Below are 21,627 nucleotides of genomic sequence, written 5' to 3'. Positions count from 1 at the left end.
TTGATTCCTTAGAGTTTCCATCTCTCTGCTTACGAGAACCCCCCTGTTGTAGGTTCTGTCCGCTTTTTCCATTAGAGCTCTTAGCATATTAATTATTATTTAAAATTGATAGCCAGGCACAGTGGCTCATGCCTGTAATCCCAGCAGTTTGGGAGGCCGAGGCGGGTGGATCTCTTGAGGCCAGGAGTTCAAGACCAGCCTGGATGATATGGTGACACCCTGTCTCTACTAAAAAGGCAAAAAAATTAGCCGGGTGTGGTGGCGCATTCCTGTAATCCCAGCTACTCGCTGCTGGGTGAGTGCAAGGTTCCTGGGAGTCCCCAGCACCTGACACAACATACCCTGTTGGGAGGTGGAATTCAGGGACAGCCCAGGCTTGGACCTTGCTCTCAAGGGGTTCCCCAGTGTCCTGGATGGGTGGAGAGAGGGCTCAGTGCTGGAGAGCCTTGAGAAGTGGGGAGGGCTTTCTAGGAGAGGGGATATGAGAGTGGGGCTTCACAGGATGTATATGAGTTCACTAGGTGGAGAATGTCTGGAAGGGTGAGCTGGGCATGCACAGGACTGGGCCGTTGAAAAATCCCACTAAGCATAGACTTAAGTGGGAGCCCTTGTCAGCTCCCTGTCCTGAGGACTCTTCCTCGGGACCCCATAGAAGGTGGGCTGGTGGGTTCCTGCCCCCAAAACGCTCCAGGGAGGGGTCATGTGCCCTTTACCCTGCCATGATGGCACCAATACTGGTGATGACCCACTCTTCTGAGTTGAGACCCATGATCCCCACGCCGTGGAAGCGCTCCAGGCCCAGCTAGGGGAGGAGGTCCTTGTGAGGCACTAGGAGGCTCAGCCATCCCCTCCCACCTGCCCGGGAGCCTCAGGCTGAGAACCTTTGGCTCCCTTTTCTCTGTTGCCTGTTTCTTCTTTCTTCTTCTTCTTTTTTTTCTTTTTTTCTGAAACAACATCTTGCTCTCTTGCCCAGGCTGGAATGCAATAGCGCAATCATGGCTCACTGCAGCCTCGACCTCCCCCAGCCCCAGCCATCCTCCCGCCTCAGTCCCCTAAGTAGCTGGGACTACAGGTGTACGCCACCACACCTGGGTAATTTTTTAATTTTTAATTTTTTGTAGAGACGGGATCTCACTATGTCACCCAGGCTGGTCTTGTACTCCTGGGTTCAGGCGATCCACTCGCCTTGGCCTCCCAAAGCACTGGGATTACAACCACCTCGCTTGTCCTGTTTCTTCTGTTTTTTTTTTTGTTTTTTTTTGTTTGTTGTTGTTGTTGTTGTTTTCTCTGATAAAATAACGCATCCCCCCCATGACAAGCAACCACACATTCATCTAGAACTGGGGCTCTCAGCCAGGGGGCGATTCTGTTCCTCCGGGGACTTTTGGTAATACTTGGAGACATTAGGGGTTGTCATAGCTCCGGGAATGAAGCGCCACTGGCTTTGATAGAGACGAGATACTCACAGGACATTCTCCACCACAAAGAATGATCCGGCCCCTGAGGACAACGGCCCGGAGATTGAGAAATCCTGGAAAAAAGAACTGCAAACAAAATACCTTCCTGACATTTTTAAGCACACATACTTCACAGAGCCAGGGCAATACTACACATACGTACCTGCCTTTGTTCACAAAACCATTCATCTTGACTGTTTCCCCCAGTCTTTAAATATTTCTCTGCAATATCAAATCTAACACTTCCATAATGTCGTGTAGTATAGAGATGTCATGATTTAATCATCCCCCTTATTGGCTGATACGTAGGCTCTGGCTGCTGGGTTTTTTGTTGTTGGTTCCACTTTTTTTTTTTTCTTTCTTTCTTTCTTTCTTTTTTTTAATGAGACAGGGTCTTGGCCAGGTGCGGTGGCTCACGCCTGTAATCCCAGCACTTTGGGACGGATCATGAGGTCAGGAGATTGAGACCATCCTGGCTAACACGGTGAAACCCCGTCTCTACAAAAAATACAAAATATGAGCCGGGCGCGGTGGTGGGCGCCTGTAGTCCCAGCTACTCGGGAGGCTGAGGCAGGAGAATGGCGTGAACCCGGGAGGCAGTGAACCGAGGTCGCGCCACTGCACTCCAGCCTGGGTGACAGAGCGAGACTCCGTCTCAAAAATAAACAAATAAATAAATAAAAGAGACAGGGTCTTGCTCTGTCACCCAGGGCTGGAGTGCAGTGGTGCCTCCATGGCTCACAGCAGCCTCCACCTCCTTGGCTCAAGCGATCCTCCCACCTCAGCCTTCTGAGTAGCTAGGACTCCATGTGCACCACCATGCCACCATAATTTTCATATTTTTTAGAGATGGCGGTCTCACTATGTCGTCCAAGCTGGTATGAGCCACCACGCCCAGCCTGGTTTCACTTTTATTAGGTAAAATGTTGAGGTGAACACCCTGGTAGCTCAGGCTCTGCCTGTGCACTGAGATTATCTGTGCTGACATAAGTGTCCACCTGATAATTTAAGATGGTGTAACTCTCTTGGTTCCATTCACTCAGGTGAGCCCATCGGATCCAGGTGGGGCCCCTCCCCGCCACTGCAGACTCTTGGATACAGCTGCCCACCCCTCATTTCCTCGTCTAACACACATCTCAAACCCAGCTAGGGGAGCCCAGCTAGGGGAGGGATATTACTAATAGCCCTTGTCCCTAAACCTCCTCCCTCCACTCCAACCTTCCATAATTTCAGACAACAGCAGCTCCATCCTTCAAGTGGCACCGACCAGAAACTTTGGTCATTCTCAGTGGGTTCTGCTGAGACACCGAGAAATTCTGTGGTCTCTGCTTTCAGAATCCGAACGCTTCTCACCCTCTCCCCTGCTACACCTTGGTCCAAACTATCAGCATCTCAATCTCAGCTGGTCTCTTTCTACTCAGTCTGTCCTCCCCACAGTAGCCAGAGAGCACCTGAGTTCAGGGTACATCCCTCCTCTGCCTCCATGGCTCCCAGTCCCCCTCCCCTCAGGTAAAAGCCACATTCTCCCCAAGGCCCACCAGGCACTTCTCGACCTTCCCCACCCCCTCCCTCCCTCACTCTGCTCCAGCCACACGGGCCTCCTCCCTATTCCTTCAACACAGCATGCACTGTCCTGCCTCAGGGCCTTTGCACAAACTCCCCTTGACCTGGAACACCGTCCCCTAGATCTTTCCTCTTCATTGAAGTCTTTGTTGAAATATCTCTTTCTCACAGTGAGGTTCTCCTTAGCCATGTTTTTCTTTTCTTTTTTCCTTTTTTTTTTTTTTTTTTTTTTTTGAGACAGAGTCTCACTGTGTTGCCCGGGATGGAGTGCAGTGGCATGATCTCAGCTCACTGCAACTTCCGGCTCCTAGGTTCAAGCGATTCTCCTGCCTCAGCCTCCCAAGTAGCTGGGATTACAGGTGTGCACCACCATACCCAGCTAATTCTGTATTTTTTAGTAGAGACAGGGTTTCACCATATTGGCCAGGCTGGTCTCGAACTCCTGACCTCAAGTGATCTGCCCTCCTCAGCCTCCCAAAGTGCTGGGATTACAGGGGTGAGACACCGCACCTGGCTAGCCGCCATATTTTTAAATTCTGCCCCCACCTCAGCAGTTTTCTCCTTTACATGCTTTGGATTCCTCTGAATTACTGACCTCTGTCTACCTATTGCATAATTTAGTTGTTTATTACATGGACTGAACAAGTCACAGGAGGTCTCTTATCCCCTTTCCTAATCTGAGAAATGGGTGTTCATTCATTCAACAAACATCAGAGGGTTGGCGCTGGTACAACAACAAGGCAATCCCGCCGCTCGCCCTCAGGGAAATGACCAAATAAACAAACGGCCATGGTAGCTTGTAGCCATGATGATAAAAACTGGGAAGATTTTTTTTTTTTTTTTCTTTGAGACAGAGTCTTGCTCTGTCGCCCAGGCTGGAGTGCAGTGGCATGATCTTGGCTCACTACAACCTCTACCTCCCAAGTAGCTGGGATTACAGGTGTGCCACCATGCCTGGCTAATTGTTTTGTATGTTTAGTAGAGACAGAGTTTCACCATGTTGCCCAGGTTAGTCTCAAACTCCGGACCTCAAGTGATCCGCCCATCTCAACCTCCCAGAATGCTGGGATTACAGGCGTGAGCCACCGTGCCTGGCCCTGGGCAGACAACTTTTAAAGGCACTGTCACAGAGAGGGGGAAGGGGGTAGGTCTGGGGAACCAGGGGAGCAAGGAAAGACCTCGCTGAGGACGTGCCACTGGAGAAGAGACACAATAAAAACCATAAAAATGGCCGGGCATGGTGTCTCACGTCTGTAATCCCAGCACTTTGGGAGGCCAAGGTGGGCGAATCTTGAGGTCAGGAGTTTGAGACCAGCCTGGCCCACATGGTGAAACCCCTGTCTCTGCTAAAAATACAAAAAATTAGCTGGATGTGGTGGCAGGCACCTGTAATCCCAGCTACTCGGGAGACTGAGGCAGGAGAATTGCTTGAACCCGGAAGGCGGAGGTTGCAGTGAGCCAAGATCGCACCACTGCATTCCAGCCTGGGCGACAGTGCGAGACTCTGTCTCAAAAACAAAAACGAAAAAGAACCATAAAAATAATAAATAGTGAATGCTGGTGCAATGCTTTGTGTGTGCCAGAGCTATTGAATGTGTGTAAACTCACTGAATCCATGCAGCAAAGCTGTGAGCTAGCTGCTGTTATATTTTGTATATTTACATACAAAATGCTAATATAAATGAACATATTTTATATTAAATTTAACATAAAAGTATAGCACACATAAAATTTATCCATAAACAGATGTTTTATATACTGTGCATTTATAACAACTATATTTTAAATGTATATATCTAATTATACATATTTTTATGTTTAATTTTTAAATTTTTAACAGTATTTTTACTTGAAGATCCAGTTTATTATGGGTATTGGAATGACTTTTCTTCTTTTTCTTTTGAGACAGAGTCTCGCTCTGTTGTTGCCTAGGCGGGAGTGCAGTAGCACCATCTCGGCTCACTGTCTCTGCCTCCCGGGTTTGAGTGATTCTCCTGCCTCCAGCCTCCCGAGTAGCTGGGATTACAGGCATGCACCTCCATGCCTGGCTAATTTTTGTATTTTTAGTAGAGACAGGGCTTCACCATGTTGGCCAGGCTGGTCTCAAACTCCAGACCTCAAGTGATCCGCCTGCCTCGGGCTCCCAAAGTGTTGGGATTACAGGCGTGAGCCACCGCGCCTGGCCTTTACATATACATGTATATGTGAACTCTTCATATGGGGAAACAGAGGCACAAAGGCAAAGTAATTCGTGCAAGAGAAACGTAGCTAATGGCTGCTCTGGGATCCGAACCGGGCCCCCTAAGGCTGCAGCTTTTCATCTCTGGCTCTCAGGCAGCCTCAGGGAATCCATTCAAACAAACATGCTGGTCAGACAAGAGGCAGTTACGGGAGAGTAACACCGCGCAGGCGCAGGAGGGAAGGAGTGGCGCGCAGGCGCAGGAGGCGGGGGGCGGGGGGAGGACGGCCCTGCAGCAGCGCGCAGGCGCAGAAGCGGGTGGGCCGGAGCGGTGCGCAGGCGTACCAGAGGGCAGGAAAGGCGCGCAGGCGCAGGAGGTGGGGAGGGGCGGGGGAAGAAAGGCCCTGGAGCGGTGCGCTGGTGCAGGAGGTGAAGTAAGTGGCGCGCAGGCGCAGGAGGGTGGGTGTAGAAGAGGCGCGCAGGCGCAGGAGGGGCGAGAGAGGCGCGCAGGCGCGGGCCGCCTGGCGGTACTTCGAAGAAAGACTTGGCGACGCACGGACGCTGCTCGTGGTACTCGAAGTAGGTGAGCAGGTGGCAGCTGTCTCTGTAGTTGGAGCCGGGCGCGATGTTGTTGGCGTACTTGATGGCCGTGCTTGCGACCATGTCGTGCACGGTGAGGAGTGTCTCGTTGCTAACCTAGTCCTTGCTGAGCCGCAGTCGCGCCTCCTCGTCGCGCTCCGTGGTCCAAGTAGCTCAGCCTGCGGACAGGCGGGTCAACGGCGTCCGGAGACCCCCAGTGGACCTAGAGAGAGGCGAGCAGGTGGGGTGTCAGGGGCAAAACCAGGGAGAGATGGGGGCACAGGCGGGGGCGTGGCACTGAGAGATGGCAGACAGAGGGGGCGTGAGGTATGAAGTGGATTGCCAAGGGAGAAAGAGATGACCAGCGAGGCACAGAAGGGGATGCAGGGACAGGTGGACAGTAAGACGCACTGACCCAGAGAGAGGAGTTCAGCAGGAAACCCACCAGCAAGCAGACAGGTCAGCTGCAGGCCCACACTGTCCCTGCCGGGCGCCGTATCCTCCCCAGGGACTGGACCCTTCTGACAACTAACCACCTGCACCCCCCAAGCCCCCATACACCCAACCTGGCACCCTGTGGCCGTGCTTTCCATGCCCCTATCCCATCAGGCGACTTCTGAAGAGACAGATTGAACCCTAAAGGATCCTGACACTGGCTGAACTGCCCTTGGCCAGCCCTGAAGCTCTAGATCCCCCAATCTCAAACTGGCTTCTTTGGGAACCCCACTAGCCTCACCCAGGAGCCAAGGAACCCCGACCTCTGTTTTTCTTTCCTGGGTGTTGAGTGCCTTTCTGTCATGGACTCTGAATCTGTCCGAAAACATGGTCTCCAAAGTATCTTTGTTTTTCTTCTTCTTGTGTGGGGCATCTAGTTTGCTGGGCTTGGGCAGACAGATCTTCAAACGAAACTACAGCGGGCAGCGGGAGTGGGAGTGTCCAACAGGGAGGCACAGGATTCCCACCGAGTCATGGGGGTGACCAGGGAAGGCTTCTCTGAACAGTGGGTAGACACTGACCAGGCAAAGGAAGGAGGGAGAAGCATCTTAAAAGAGGTAACAAGCGGCCGGGCCCGGAGCTCACGCCTGTAGTTCCAGCACTTTGGGAGGCCGAGGCGGGCGGATCACGAGGTCAGGAGTTTGAGGCCAGCTTGTTCAATATTGTGAAATCCCGTGTCTACTAAAAAATACAAAAATTAGCCGGGTGTGGTGGTGCACACCTGCAGTCCCAGCTACTCGGGACGCTGAGGCAGGAGAATTTCTTGAACCCAGGAAGTGGAGGTTGCAGTGAGCCGAGATCACACTACTGTACTCCAGCCTGGGTGACATAATGAGACTCCGTCTCATTAAAATAAATAAATAAAAAAATAAATAAATAAAGAGGTAACAGGCTGGGTGCAGTGGCTCATGCCTGTAATCCCAGCACTTTGGGAGGCCAAGGTGGGCAGATCACTTGAGGCTTGGCCAACATGGTGAAACCCCATCTGTACTAAAAATGCAAAAATTAGCCAGGCATGGTATCGGGTACCTGTAATCCCAGTTACTCGGGAGGCTGAGGCAAAAGAATCATTTGAACCTGGGAGGTGGAGGTTGCAGTGAACTGAGATCGCACCTCTGCATTCCAGCCTGGGGAACTGAGGGAGACTCTGTCTCCAAAAAAAAAATAAAGAAAGAAAAAAAGGGAAAAACGTGATGAAGGCGGTTGGGGGCCGGCATGAAGAGAAGAAGGAGCATGGAAGGAAGGAAATGAATCTACCACACCCATTCCCCACCTGGTGTGCAGCCTAGTTCATCCCCAGGGGGAGCTGACATATGTGGGCTCCCAGTCCCTCCCTCGTGTCCACAACATATTTTCATGCCCCTCTGTCATTGGGAAGGCAGTGCCCACTCTGGGCTCTACCTTTTTTTTTTTTTTTTGAGACAGAGTCTCTCGCTGTGGTCCAGGCTGGAGTACAGTAGCGCAATCTCGGCTCACTGCGAGCTCTGCCTCCTGGGTTCACGCCATTCTCCTGCCTCAGCCTCCCCAGTAGCTGGGACTACAGGCCCCCGCCACCATGCCCGGCTAATTTTTTGTGTTTTTAGTAGAGACAGAGTTTCACCATGTTAGCCAGGATGGTCTCAACCTCCTGACCTCGTGAACCACCCGCCTCGGCCTCCCAAAGTGCTGGGATTACAGGCGTGAGCCACTATATGCCCGCCTCTGGACTCTACCTTTTTATCTTCTTGGTCACTCCCCCTGTTCTAGCCACAGGGATTCTAGCCACAGGGGGACAGTGGTCTCTAGACCAGACATCCAGAATGTTCCTGTCCATGGCCAACCTGGTGACATCACTGTGGATCCCGTGGCCCACAGCCACGATGGAGACATGACCCATTGCCTCTTTGTAGAGACCAGTTTTAGAGGGCAGGGAGGGTCTACCCAAGAAGGCCCTTCACTGCTCTGACAGGCCAGTGGTCTGCAAGGTGACAGTCCCCAGGGAAGAGCCAGGGGCAAGTCTGGCAGCGGGAGGGACTCCAGAGTCCTGCTCTATACAGTTGGCTTTGAGTGAGACAGTTCACAAGGGAACTGGAAGAAGAGTGGTGAGATGGAGGAGGTAAATAAGGTGCGGGCATCATGGAGGTCAAGGAAACAGAGCCCTGGGCTCCCGGAAGGCTGAGTTAGAGAAGGACTTTGAGTCGCTGTGCCTGGGGTTTTATGAATTCATTTACCCACCAAGCATAATTGAAAGCAGGGGTGTGAAGAGGTATTTATACACCCATGGTTTCTTTTCTGGGCACTGAATGTGTTTCTGCCATGGACCCTGAACCATGCCATGGACCCATATACACAGCAGTATGATTCACAAGAGCCTAAAGGGGGAAGTAACCCAAGGGTCTATTGATGGATGAACGGATAAATTAAATTTATCCACGTATATATGTGTACACACACACGTGTATACATACATGATGAAATATTACTCAGCCTGAAAAAAGAAATTTTAACACGTGCTAAACATGGATGAGACCAGGTATGGTGGCTCACACCTGTAATCCCAACACTTTGAGGGGCCGAGATGGGAGGATCAGTTGAGGCCAGGAGTTCAAGACAAACCTGGGCAACATAGGGAGACCCTGTCTCTATTTTTAAAAAATTGTTAAAAAATTGAAAAAACTTTTTAAAAGGATGACCCTTAAAGGCATTATCCTCAGTTAAATAAGCCAGCCAGAAAATGGCAAATATTCTTTTTTTTTTTTTTTTTTTTGAGACGGAGTCTCGCTGTGTCTCCCAGGCTGGAGTGCAGTGGCGTGATCTCGGCTCACTGCAAGCTCCGCCTCCCGGGTTCACGCCGTTCTCCCGCCTCAGCCTCCCAAGTAGCTGAGACTACAGGCGCCCGCCACCACGTCCGGCTAGTTTTTTGTATTTTTAGTAGAGACGGGGTTTCACCATGTTAGCCAGGATAGTCTCGATCTCCTGACCTCGTGATCCACCCGCCTCGGCCTCCCAAAGTGCTGGCTTTACAGGCTTGAGCCACCGCGCCCGGCCGCAAATATTCTTACAATACCCCCCCCTTTTTTTTTTTTTTTTGAGATAGAGTCTCGCTCTGTCACCCAGGCCAGAGTGCAGTAGCATGATCTCAGCTCACTGCAACCTCCGCCTCCTGGGTTCAAGTGATTCTTCTGCCTCAGCCTCCTGAGCAGCTGGGACTACAGGCGCACGCCACCACGTCCGGCTAATTTTTGTATTTTTAGTAGAGACAGGGTTTCACCATATTGGCCAGGCTGGTCTCGAACTCCTGACCTCGTGATCCACCCTCCTCGGCCTCCCAGAGTGCTGGGATTACAGGCATGAACCACCGCACCCAGCCTACAATTTTACTTTTAAGGTGCTTAAAGTAGTAAAATTCAAGAGACAGAAAGTAGAATGATAGCTTTCAGGGGAAGGGGAAACGGGGAATTGTTTGATGGATCCAAAGTTTCTGTTTGAAAAGATGCAACTTCTAGAAATGTGTCGTGTTGATGGTTGTACTACGATGTGAATGTGCTTAATGCCACTGAACTGTGTAATAACAAAGGGTTAAAACGACACATTTTATGTTACGTATATTTTACCACAGTTAAATTTTAAAAGCCTTCCTGACGATAGCAGATTCTTGTCGTTTCTCAAAAAACATTGAGAGAACATTAAGAGAACAGTGAGACCAGGGTGAGAATCATTATAGAAAACACATACATTCCTCTCCTGTATTTGAGCTTCCCTCACTTGACATAATCAACCATTTGTATTTCCTTGAGGAGGAATCAACATTGAAAAGGAAGTGAAAAAATATTTGCAAAAGATATGCACATCTCTGTAAAAAGCTTACACATTTTGAGAAATAGGTTAGCAGTGGGGTGTCTAAATATAATATTAACATACAAAAATCAACAGCTTTTCCATATACCAACATTAACTACCTAGAAAACCTAAAAGTGGGGAGATCACATGGACAGTAGAAACAAGCTATAAAACAGAATTATATTGACCCAAAATTGTACAGTATAGTCATGGATAAAATCAGAAGGGTTTGGCTGATTTCAGTGGCTCATACCTGTAACCCCAGTGCTTTAGGAGGCCAAGACAGGAGAGGATCCCTCGAGCCCAGGAATTTGAAGTTACAGTGAGCTGAGATCACACCGGTGCACTCCAGCCTGGGTGACAGACTGAGGCCCTGGCTCTATTTTTAAAAAAACTCAAAAAGGTTTACTAACAGAAACATGAAAATGCAGAAAATGTGGCGTGAGATATACCTCAGAAAGGGTACTGTTTACAGTGTGACAGCTGAAACAAGAGGCCAGAGCATCGCCTTGTTCAACCTCAGATGGGAATGTACAGTCGGCCACTCAAATTTTTCACTCCTGTGTATGTCCTGGAATGACTTCTAAAGTGCCATAAATATTGATTTGGAGTTTACAAGCAAATTTTAGCGGTGAGGCGAATTTGCAAATACGGAATCGGCAAATAATGAGGACCAACTGTACTAACTTATTAAAAAGTAAAAGCCTACCAAATAGTTGAGGAGGGCCATTGATGTGGTTTGGATATTTGTCCCTGCCCAAATCTCATGTTGCACTGTAATCCCCAGTGCTGGAGGTGGGGCCTGGTGGAGGTGTTTGGGTCACGGCGGGGGCCAGATCCCTCATGGCTTGGGGCTGTCTTCACGATAGTGCGTTCTGGAAAGATGTGGTCATTTAAAAATGTGTGGCACTCCCTCTGGCTTGCTCCTGCTTTCGCCACGAGACATGCCTGCTCCCCTTTTGCCCTCTGCCATGATTGCGAGCTCCCTGAGGCTTCACCAGAAGCTGAACAGGCACCAGCACCATACTTTCTGTAAAGACTGTAGAACCATGAGCTAATTAATTAAGCCTCTTTTCTTTATAAATGACCCCATCTCAGGTATTTCTTTTATAGCAGTGCAAGAATGGCCTAATACAGCACTCAAAGTTGACATTAGCCTTATCTGCATTGCGTTAATTTTTTTTTTTTTTTTTGCAAGGAGAATGCCATTTTAAATTTCTGGTGTATTTCAAAAATGGAACTCAAAAGGGTCTCTGGCCTGCCTCTGATCAGTATCTAGAACCTTAAGAGACATTGGGAGTTTTGTTGCTCCTGATAAGCTGTTTCTCTCCAGCCTGGGAGATGTTCCCTCTCCCACTCTCCCTACTAATATTTCAGGGACACACTATGAATATGCCGTTTCAGGTCTGGTCTGCTTTTAACGGACTGTTGGATGGGAGAGGAATAAACTATCTTCTTTCAGTTGTTCTTATTGAATTTTACCACAACAGCAAAACTCCTCCCTAATGATGGAATTAGTCAAGAGTCATACCTTGACTCCTGAGTTAACCAAGACTGACTGTGTTGATGATAACCATTAACTCATACCGAGGACTTTCTGGAGTCAGACACTGCATTCCCTGTACATCATCTCCATGAACTTCCGTGGCCACCCTCCGAGATGGGGATCTACTTTCCAGATTTAAAATCTCTGAGCCTCAGACAGTTGAAATCACATCTGGTCACAGTCTGAACCCAGAACCGATTTCAGAGGCCAAGTCCCTCCCCATCACACTAAATAAAGGACGAAGTATTTGTGTCAAGCCAAAAATCAAGACATGGGGCCCTGAAGTGCTTTATTATCAGAACTTATTGGAAGGGTTACCCAGTTGCTTCCAGGCAGGTGAGTTCATTTGGGGGCCCAGTTCTTCAAATCTGTGAAGGCTTTTTCTTTCTAATGTCTCTTTAAGTCCCCTGAGGAGAAAAAAAAAATCAAATGGGAACCCACAAGTTCAGATCTTTCTTCCAAATCAGGCAGCTCTTGGTAGACTTCCCAGTAAGGCTTCCCTGGGGTCATAACTTGAAGGTCCGTAGAAAGATCTGCGATGATTTTCATGCTTTGAAACGTATGGCAGGTTCTTCTAGGGAGCACCTCTTCAACAGACGAACAATCAAGAAACTGACCAAGGAGGAATGTGGCTCCTTAAAAACAGCAGGAAGAGCTTCTACCCAGAGCAGCATTTCACTTATTGCAATGAGGTCTTCCTGCCGAAGGCTGCAAAGAGGAGAAACACAAGTTATCACTGGGGGATTCTCGTAATATGTGCATTCAGTCTCCAAGATCCCACAGTCACCATATGATGAAAATATTCCCCAGTGAATTGATCCATTTATAAATTGGCCATCACCCAAAATCTCCCCACAATGAACTTTAGAGTGGCACTATCCAAAAGAAACATTACTGGAGCCACCTATGCAATTTAATAATATATAGCAGCCACTTTTTAAACATTCTTATTTATATTTTTTGAGACAGAGTCTCGCTCTGTCTCCCAGGCTGGAGTGCAGTGACGCAATCTCAGCTCACTGCAAGCTCCACCTCCCGGGTTCACGCCATTCTCCTAGCAGCCACATTTTTAAAAAAGGAACTTGGCCAGGCACAATGGCTCACACCTGTAATCACAGCACTTTGTGATGCTGAAGCAGGAGGGTCGCTTGAGGCCTGGAGTTTGCGACCAACCTGGGCAACATAGAAAGACCTTATCCCCACAAAAACATTTAAAACACTGGGTACGAATGTACCACTGCACTCTAGCCTGAGCAACAGAGCAAGATCCTGTCTCTAAAAAGTAAATAAAAATTTAAAACTGGTAAAAGTACTTTTAATAATAAATATTTTATGTAACCCAGTATTCCAGAATATCATCTCAACATGTAATCAAAATTTTAAAATACTGATATTTTATTTATATATATATAATATGTATAATATATATATTATAAATATATATATAGTGCTGAGCTTTTGAAGCCCAGTGTGTGTTTTATGTATTACAGCACATCTTGGTTTGGACAGGCCACATTGTGGCCAGTGGCTGCCATATTGGACAGCACTGGTATAAGAGGGTCCATCTCTCACTCCCGCATCAATGTCCAATGGTTTCTCATTCAACTGGAAAGTGAAATTGGAAATCTCACGAAAGATGAAGAATTATGAATGTGGTACGTTGAACTGCTGGGCCCACCCACAAGACATCGACACATGAAGGTACAGAAGGGTTAAACCAGTTAACACTGAACAAAGGACAATGGATGTGATGAGTCACAGGCTGAGTTGTACCCCTCCACAGTTCACGTGTTGAAGTCCTAACCTTTAGTACCTCAGGATATAACTTCTTTGGAAACAGGATCATTACAGAAGTTAAAATGAGGTCATTAGGGTGAGCCCTAATCTTATTAACCTGTCCTTATAAAAGGGAAATTTGAACACAGAGACACCCACAGGGAAGATGATGTGAAGACACAGAGAGAAGACAGCCATCAGCAAGCCAAGGAGAGAGGTCTGGAATGGATCCTCCCCTCACAGCCCTCAGAAGGAACCAAGCCAATCAGCCTCTCAATCTCACAGTTTTAGCATGCAGATCTGTGAGACAATACATTTATGTTGTTTAAGCCCTCCAGTCTGTGGTACTTTGTTATGTAGCCCCAGCAAACTAAAACATGGGTTGGCTGGTGGCATTAGAACAATTTGCCCAGGAGAAGGTTACAGGCAGCCTATAGGACAATTGAAGATGCATTCTACTTTCTGCCTGCATTGTGCATCTAGTGAAGAAAACAAACAAAACTATCAGTGATTCATGGTGTCATGGAGGCTCCCTCTGCACATGCCTTGGGGAGAGGAGAGGAGAGGAGAAATGGTGGGTAGTGAAAGTTCAAGCCTCCATCCCTTATTAATCTGTGTAATGGGCCAACACACCTCATTCCTTGGATTCCTGGCAAGTAGAACTTTCTCCACTAAAGTTTCTGACAAAAGGCCTTCTCCAAATAAGACCCAAAGAGACATTTGGGATTTATTGCCTCCTACTTTCTAGAAACAAATAGAAAAGGCGGGAAGCACAGCTTACATCATTGGTGGCTAGTTGAAGGAGTTTACATACCCTACCATGACCCTGGTATGAGTTGAAGCCTGCTGCTCAGAACCCACTGCAACTGTGTGTGTCTGTGTCTGTGTGTTCTGCAATTCCAATCACAGATCTGCCTGCCACACAGTGGAGCCCTCTCTTGGACTCTGAATGCATAGCCCAGCAAAGCCAAGCAACTGAATCTCACCATCAGAACAGGTGACAGCAGCTCCATCAAAGCTGTCGGTGGTACATGAGATCAATTTGTTTTTTGTATTTCTGGGCTACAAAATGTCTCTTAAGTTTCATCGTTGGACCTATTGAGAAAGGAGAAATCAATTGAGTTACGGAGATAAAAGAAAATTCCATACACCCATGCATGACCAGGCAACAGAGTCCCATGCCTCGGGCTAGGCTGGGTGGCTGGCTGTGCCATTGACTTTCAGGGTGTGTAACTTTTGCCATCTGTATGGGGATGATAAAACTTCCATGTGGTCCTTCAGCTGTGGTGAGGATTCTGTGAGGTGGAAGGTGAAGAGCACGCTGCATTCTGTGCCTGATGTGGACTGTGTACCCAATGGAGGAGGGATATCATCATCTCAAACCATGCCCCATCCCCATTTTACAGGTGAGGAAACTGGAACATAGAGAGGACCAGTTCCTCTGAGGTCAGCCAGCAAGTGCATGGCAGAATCAAGACTCAAATTGGGAGTTGTCTGCTCCCTCAGCCCAGGACTTTCGTTGAAAGCCTCTGAGTCACCAGGGGCATTGATGACCTCTCTGCGTGTCTCAAGCAACCCCACAAGGACTGTTTTTCAGCTTATAGTTGAGAAGACCACCAGCCTGGACAACACGGCAAAACACCATCTCTACAAAACAAAAAGAAAATAGCCACACGTGGTGGAGCACACTCGTCCCAGCTACTCAGGAAGCTGAGGTGGGAGGATTGCTTGAGCCTGGGAGTTCAAGGCTGCAGCGGCAAGTCGTGATCATGCCATTGTACTCCAACCTGGGTAACAGAGCGAGACTGTCTCAAAACAAACAAAAAACAAGGCTCAGTAGGACAAGTCACTTCCCTGTGTAGAGGGGACAGGATTTCAACCCAGGTTGTTCAATGCCACATGCTTGCTCTGACTCTTCCATCCACACCGTCAGATTACAGCCAAGCACTGACAGCAAACTCCCAAATGAAAGTACATTGGTAGAATCCAGTATCCCCACTCTGGAGTGAGCCCTTCCTTCATAGGGAAAGAGAGGCAAAAATAAGACTCATACAGAGAATAATTTCATGTTCTGATGCTTTAAAGAAGACAAGGTGGTATAATGGGGGTGACAGTGAGCTACAGGGTGAAATATTAAGGACAATGGCAAGCCACTTAAGCCAGCATGGTCAGGGAAGGCTGAAACCATTCCTAAAAACTTTATAATATTAATCAGAGAAGAAGGGAGGGGGAGAAACTAAAATCAGCCATACTTACAACACACTCAACATTCATCATTAAGTCAGTTTGCTCTCTGACCCCTTCCTCATAGCTAGCTATCTGCCTATTGCCCCAGAATCACACACACAAAAAAAACCCAGTCACAAGATATAGTTCCCCTTAACTGTTCTACAGATAACATATTAAGCATTGTGAAAGGTTAAGTTTTCCATTTGAGATATCTTTTCAAGTCCTGCATACCAGTGAAACTACTGATGCCCACTGATCTGAAGGACCCCACAGGAGCTGAATTACCAAAGAATGCAGCTTCCACATCCAGATGATTTCATCCCCCTTACCCGAACCAATCAATGACTCTAATTTTCCAGCCCTTCACCCCCAAAGATCCCCTTAAAACCCCAGCCCAGAATTCCTCAAAGAGAGATTTGAGGGTTCTTTCCATCTCAGTTGGCTTCCCTGCAAGGGAATTTAATTTCCTTTTTTATTTTTATTTTTGTTGTTTGATTTTTTGTTTTTGAGACAGGGTCTCCATTGCTTAGGCTGGAGTGCAGTGGCATGATTGTGGCTCACTGCAGCCTTGACCTCCCCGGGCTCAAGTGATCCTCTCAGCCTCCTGAGTAGCTGGGCACATGCCACCATATCCAGCTAATTTTTGTATTTTTTTGTAGAAATAGTATTTCACCATGTTGCCCAGGTTGGTCTCAAACTCCTGGGCTCAAGCAGTCTGCCCACCTCAGCCTCCCAAAGTGTTGGGATTACATGTGTGAGTCACTGTGCCTGGCCATAATTAAACTCTGTCTTTGCTGCATCCCTTGCTGTCTCAGTGTATTGGTATATTAGTGTGCAGTGGGCATACAAACCTGGTGGTCCTGTAACAAGGCTGCTCTGAGGAGGAAGAGGCCTGTAGGGTGAGACCTGGACCATGAGAAGGAGCCATCCAGGCAAGGAATTGAGGGGGAAGGGTATTACCAGGGAGGCAGACTGGCAAGTGCAAAGGCCTTACAGTTGGACAAAGCCCAGAGAGCTGCAGGAACATCAAGAAAGCCCATAGAGTTGGTGCAGAGTGAATGAAAGGTCAGCAGGAGAGAGATTGTGTAGAGCTATAGTAAGGAGTTTGGATTTTATTTCCAAGATGAGGAGCTGGGGACCAGTTAGCTAGAGGTGGCAGCATCCCTCTCCTGGTCCCTGGCTGGTCTCATAGATCCTCTGACCTTCAGAAAAGGACCCGTCTCTTCAGAGCCCACACAGTCCCGGATGCTAACAAGGGACCAGTCTCCAAACGTCATGGCCACTCACCTAGCTCTCCACCATAGATGGAAAAGTCCTTCTCCAAGATGACCCACTTTTGAATCTTCTGTGTATTGTTCATGGCTTCCTGGTTCACAGCATTGATGCCTTGCTGGATGGCCTTGTAGACCAGGGGGTCTTGCTGCTTCACAATCTCAGTCACGGTGGATGCCTGGCTTCCCAGACCCCGGCAGAAGTTGATGGCCTCCAAGTTCAGCTTGTCCAGAGGTTCTCCGCTCATCTGATTCATCTCACACTGCCCCCGGACACCTCTGTCACCACACATACTCCTTGACCAGCACCCCTCCCCAGGCCCACAGACCAAGAAGTGGGTCTTGAACCCACAGCTGCATCCTCTTGACCCTGGGGTGGGGCCAGGGAACGTAAGAGCGGCTGCAGAGACTTCCCCCAATGACAGAAAACCCATGTTACCTTCAGCGTCAGCAACATGCTCAGAAACTTCAGTTTATCTCCTACTAACATGGCGTTACTGATGATGGGGATCTTCTTCTTAACCAAGGTCTCAACGGGAATGGGGGGCACGTTTTCACCACCAGCAGTGATAAGGATTTCTGGAACAGAGCTTGACTTGGTACACGTCCAGCCATGACAACGTGGAACCCCCAGCCCCTTGGAGATCAGAAGGGCAGCTGCTGGCATGGCCAACACTCACCCAGAAAGCCCCAGAAGCACAGGAGGACCTGGCCCTCTTCCCCCACCCACTTTTAATTATCATCAAGTGTCCAAAGTTGTGACTTCCACTTGGACAGCATCTTAATAATTCATTTCCTATCTCCTGGTCCACCATGCCCTGGTTTTAGGTTCTTCCAATATGTCTTCCTTGAAAGATAGTGAAGCCTTTTTGGCCACACCTTGCCTGTCTGTTGCCTCCTAGTCACTTAGTAACCCCTTCAGAATGTAATGTAATTCCAGTCTTAGCCCCAGGGACATGTGTAGTAACCCTAATTTTGGCAAACTCTGCAAGAATCTCCCTTAGTCTCTCAGATTCTTCAACAGCGTCTCCTCCTGCCCCAGACCCACTGGTCATTTGTTCTTTCATCCTAAGATGCTTCCCTCTTTCTGTCCCACCCACTCAAACTCGTTCTCCCTTGTCCCAGAGACTCACAAAGTCACCTTTACTGTGGTCATTAATAGCAGTAAGAATAAATATGACCATGAAATGGACGTAAGTGTGTAACGCCTTCTTGGGGTAAGAGTACTGAGTGGGAACTACTCTTCACTTTTTAATGTGGTTTGGGTGGGTTGGACTGCAGGGGTGAGCATGTGACCAGCTCTGACCAATCAGCATATTTCACCCCTTACAGTGAGACATATCTTGACTCGAGGATCCAATGAGAGGCCTAAAACGCTGAAAACATTGAGAATGATACACTCTAGTCCCCTTGCGGGGTTAGAGGTCAGCCTAGACTGTTGGTAGCTTTCTTGCTACCAGATGGCAAAGTTTATTTAAGAATAGCCTTTGGGAGGCCGAGGTGGGCGGATCACCAGGTCAGGAGTTTGAGACCAGCCTGGCCAACATAGTGGAACCCCGTCGCTACTAAAAATACAAAAATTAGCCGTGTGTGGTGGCGTGCGCCTGTAATCCCAGCTACTTGCGAGGTTGAGGCAGGAGAATCTCTTGAAGCCAGGAGGCAGAGGTTGCAGTGAGCCGAGATCGCACCACTGCACTCCAGCCTGGGCGACAGTGGGAGACTCCATCTCAGGAAAAAAAAAAAAAAAAGCAACAGCCAGGCACAGTGGCTCACACCTGTAATCCCAACACTTTGGGAGGCTGCGGCGGGTGGATCACCTGAGGTCAGGAGTTCGAGACCAGCCTGGCCAACATGGTGAAACCTCGTCTCTACTAAATATACAAAAATTAGCCAGGTTTGGTGGTGTGTGCCTGTAATCCCAGCTACTCGGGAGGCTGAGGCAGGAGAATCACTTGAACCTGGGAGGCAGAGGTTGCAGTGAGCCAAGATTGTGCCACCGCACTCCAGCCTGGATAACAAAAGTGAAACACCATCTCAAAAAAACAAAACAAAACAAAATAAAAAAGAACACTAGTGGCCAGGGGGAGTGACTCACACCTATAATCCTGCCACTTTGGGAGGCTGAGGTGGGCAGATCACTTGAGCCCACAGTGCTAGACTAGCCTGGGCAACATGGTGAAACCGGGTCTCTGCAAAAAAATAGTGGGGTGTGGTGGCATGCGCCTATAATCCTAGTTACTCAGGAGGCTGAGGTGGGAGAATCACCTGAGCCTGGGAAGTCGAGGCCACAGTGAGTCATAATTGGAGACTGTATTCCAGCCTGGCCAACAGAGTGAGACCCTCTCTCAAAAGTAAAACAGTAGCAGCACAGAGGAAAACTCAAGAAAAGAATTTTAAAATTTCTTATGACCTCATTTTGGCACCCAGATCCAGCCATGCCTGAAGCCAGCTAACCTTTTGGCCAACTGACCTTTTCAGTTATGTTGAGTCAACAGTTTTGCTTTTTTTTTCCCCCCCCCCCAAACCTATTTAAACCCATCTTAAATGGGTTTGAGTAAAAAAGCACTGTGTTCTCCATCAGGTTTTGGCAAACTATGGCCCATAGTGGCCAAATCCAGGCCACTATTCAATTTTGTATGACCAAAAGCTAAAAATGAATTTTACATTTTTAAGTTGTTGGAAGTCAAAAGAAGAATATTTTTGACACATAAAAATTATGACATTCATATTGGCAGCTGGCCACACCCATTCTTTATGTGTTGTCAACAGCTGTTTTTATGCTACAAATCACCGAGTTGAGAAGCTGCAACAGAGACACGTTTTGTGAACCCAAAAATGTTTGCTAAAGGGCGCTCTTCAGGAAAAATTGGCTTATCCTTGTTCTATACTTTCTTTAATCCTTACAACTCTGTAGATTATTGTCCTCTGAAAATGCTGAGGAAGAAAATGGCACTTTTTTACTCAAACCCATTTGAGCCAGCTTGAATGAGTTTGAGTTTACTTTTTTTTAGTAAAACTGTTGGCTCAATATAACGGAAAAGTTCAAAAGGTCCCTGGCTTCAGGTATGGCTGGATCAAGGTGCCAAAATGATGTCACAAGGAATTTCTTTATCCTTCTCTTACTGAGTTTTCCTCTGGGCTGGTGCTATTCTGAAACGGGCTTCAAGGCTTGTCTTTTGCAGGTCCATCCGCCTGAGGGTGGACCATGGGATACCAAGTGACCAAGGGGTAACGTTTGTTGGACAGGAGGATAGAGATGGGTTGTACAGACTGAGGTGTTTCTGCACAGCTCCTCTTGGAAGATGAGGAACTGGGGGTGGCCTTTGTGCTGGTACGCTGGGCCCTTAAATGTTCAGGGAGGGCCTGCTTGCAGGAGATTCCCAAAGAACTCAGCCCCTGGTACCTTTGATGCGGCCAGTGACATAGAGGAATCCCAGACTGTCCAGCTGGCCCAGATCCCCAGAGTGTAGCCAGCCTTCATCATCGATGGCCTCTGTAGTTTCAGTCTCACTTTCCAGGTAGCCCATGAAGATGTGCCTACCCCAGAGGCAGATCTCCCCAATACCATCCTTGTTCTGCTGGAACAGCATATTCTTGCACCCAGTCAAGATCTTGCCACAGCTGCCAGGGGACAGAAGCAGAGAAACTGAGGCTCATAGAGACAAAATCAGCCACCCAGCTCTGCCTGTATCTTCAGCCTAGGTACCTAATACTCTGCTCAACTACAGCAGGCTGGATATGCACCCGAGTGCACAGAAGGAGGTGTTTGCTGCAGTGTTTAATCCAGCGTGTCAGATTCCCAAAGGCTTTGTGAACCGGGAAACCCAGCGGTGGCCGGGTGCGGTGGCTCACGCCTGTAATCCTAACACTTTGGAAAGCCGAGGAGGGAGTATTGCTTGAGCCCAGGAGTTCAAGACCAACCTGGGCAACATACAGAGACCCGTCTCTACAAAAATAATAAAAAATAAAAGTTGGGCATGGTGGTGCATACCTGTGGTCCCAGCTACTTGGGAGGCTGAGCTGGGAGAATCACCTGAGCCCAGGAGGTCAAGGCTGCAGTGAGTAGTGATCACGCCACTGTACTCCAGCCTGGGCAACAGAGCAAGACTCTATCTCATAAAACAAACGAAAACAAAAAACGAAAGAAAATCCAACAGCATTTCAGGCTGTTTTTTGTTTTTGTTTTTTTTTTTTAAATATCCACATATGCCGGCAAAGAAAAAAATGCTTTTGGCTTAAGGATAGGGAAAAAACCCCCTCATTTTTAAGAAAACAGATAGGTAGACCTCTCTGCAGTGATTCAGACAGCTAATTTTAAGTATGACAACCAACTACAATCTCTTTAGAGGTAAAAGTTACTTTCATAAAACAGAGTAGCACTATTTGAAATCTGGATTCTTCTTCTTACTTTTTTTTTTTTCCCCCCCTAGAGATAGCATTGGCCAGGGTAGTTCTAGGATGCAGGAAAGGATATATTTTCTCCTTGTGTTGCTGAGATCTCTTTGATTAACTGTTAGCAAGGCCAGTGGTCCCAGGGTTAAATGTAGGTATTGCCCCGGTTAGCAAAAGAAAAAATGGAGACAGACCTGAGAAATTTAAAATGTACAAAGAGCTGCCTTATGATTTCCCCCACTGAAACTTTTTTAGGTATGTAGAAAAATCCAGAAGCCATAAAAGAAAAGATTGGTAAGTTCAACCATCTAAATTTGTGAC

At 48.0% G+C, this 21,627-nt stretch overlaps 2 protein-coding genes across 8 annotated transcripts in view; one reads left to right on the top strand and one right to left on the bottom strand.

The window, feature by feature from the left end:
• Positions 1-5,698: 5,698 nt before the first annotated feature.
• Positions 5,699-21,627, top strand: part of LOC105484754 (regulatory factor X2) — a 201,719-nt gene continuing 185,790 nt past the window's right edge. Inside the window, exon 1 of the mRNA XM_071086326.1 lies at positions 5,699-5,782. The gene's annotated coding sequence lies outside the window, so the exon portion shown is untranslated. The remainder of the gene's footprint in view (positions 5,783-21,627) is intronic.
• LOC105487087 (acyl-CoA synthetase bubblegum family member 2) overlaps positions 11,911-21,627 on the bottom strand; it is a 70,976-nt gene continuing 61,259 nt past the window's right edge. For all 7 annotated transcript variants that reach the window (XM_071086328.1, XM_071086329.1, XM_071086331.1 and 4 more), the window contains 5 exons: positions 20,318-20,535; positions 17,354-17,493; positions 16,931-17,177; positions 14,401-14,509; positions 11,911-12,346 (listed from right to left, as the gene is read on the bottom strand). In XM_071086328.1, coding sequence (XP_070942429.1) covers positions 14,427-14,509; positions 16,931-17,177; positions 17,354-17,493; positions 20,318-20,535 — 688 coding nt within the window. In that variant the 3' untranslated portion in view covers positions 11,911-12,346; positions 14,401-14,426. The remainder of the gene's footprint in view (positions 12,347-14,400; positions 14,510-16,930; positions 17,178-17,353; positions 17,494-20,317; positions 20,536-21,627) is intronic.

This window comes from Macaca nemestrina, chromosome 20 (assembly GCF_043159975.1).
Source record: "Macaca nemestrina isolate mMacNem1 chromosome 20, mMacNem.hap1, whole genome shotgun sequence".
NCBI lineage: Eukaryota > Metazoa > Chordata > Mammalia > Primates > Cercopithecidae > Macaca > Macaca nemestrina.
Note: the sequence above shows the minus strand (reverse complement) of the source record. Positions and strands in the feature narration are given on the sequence as shown.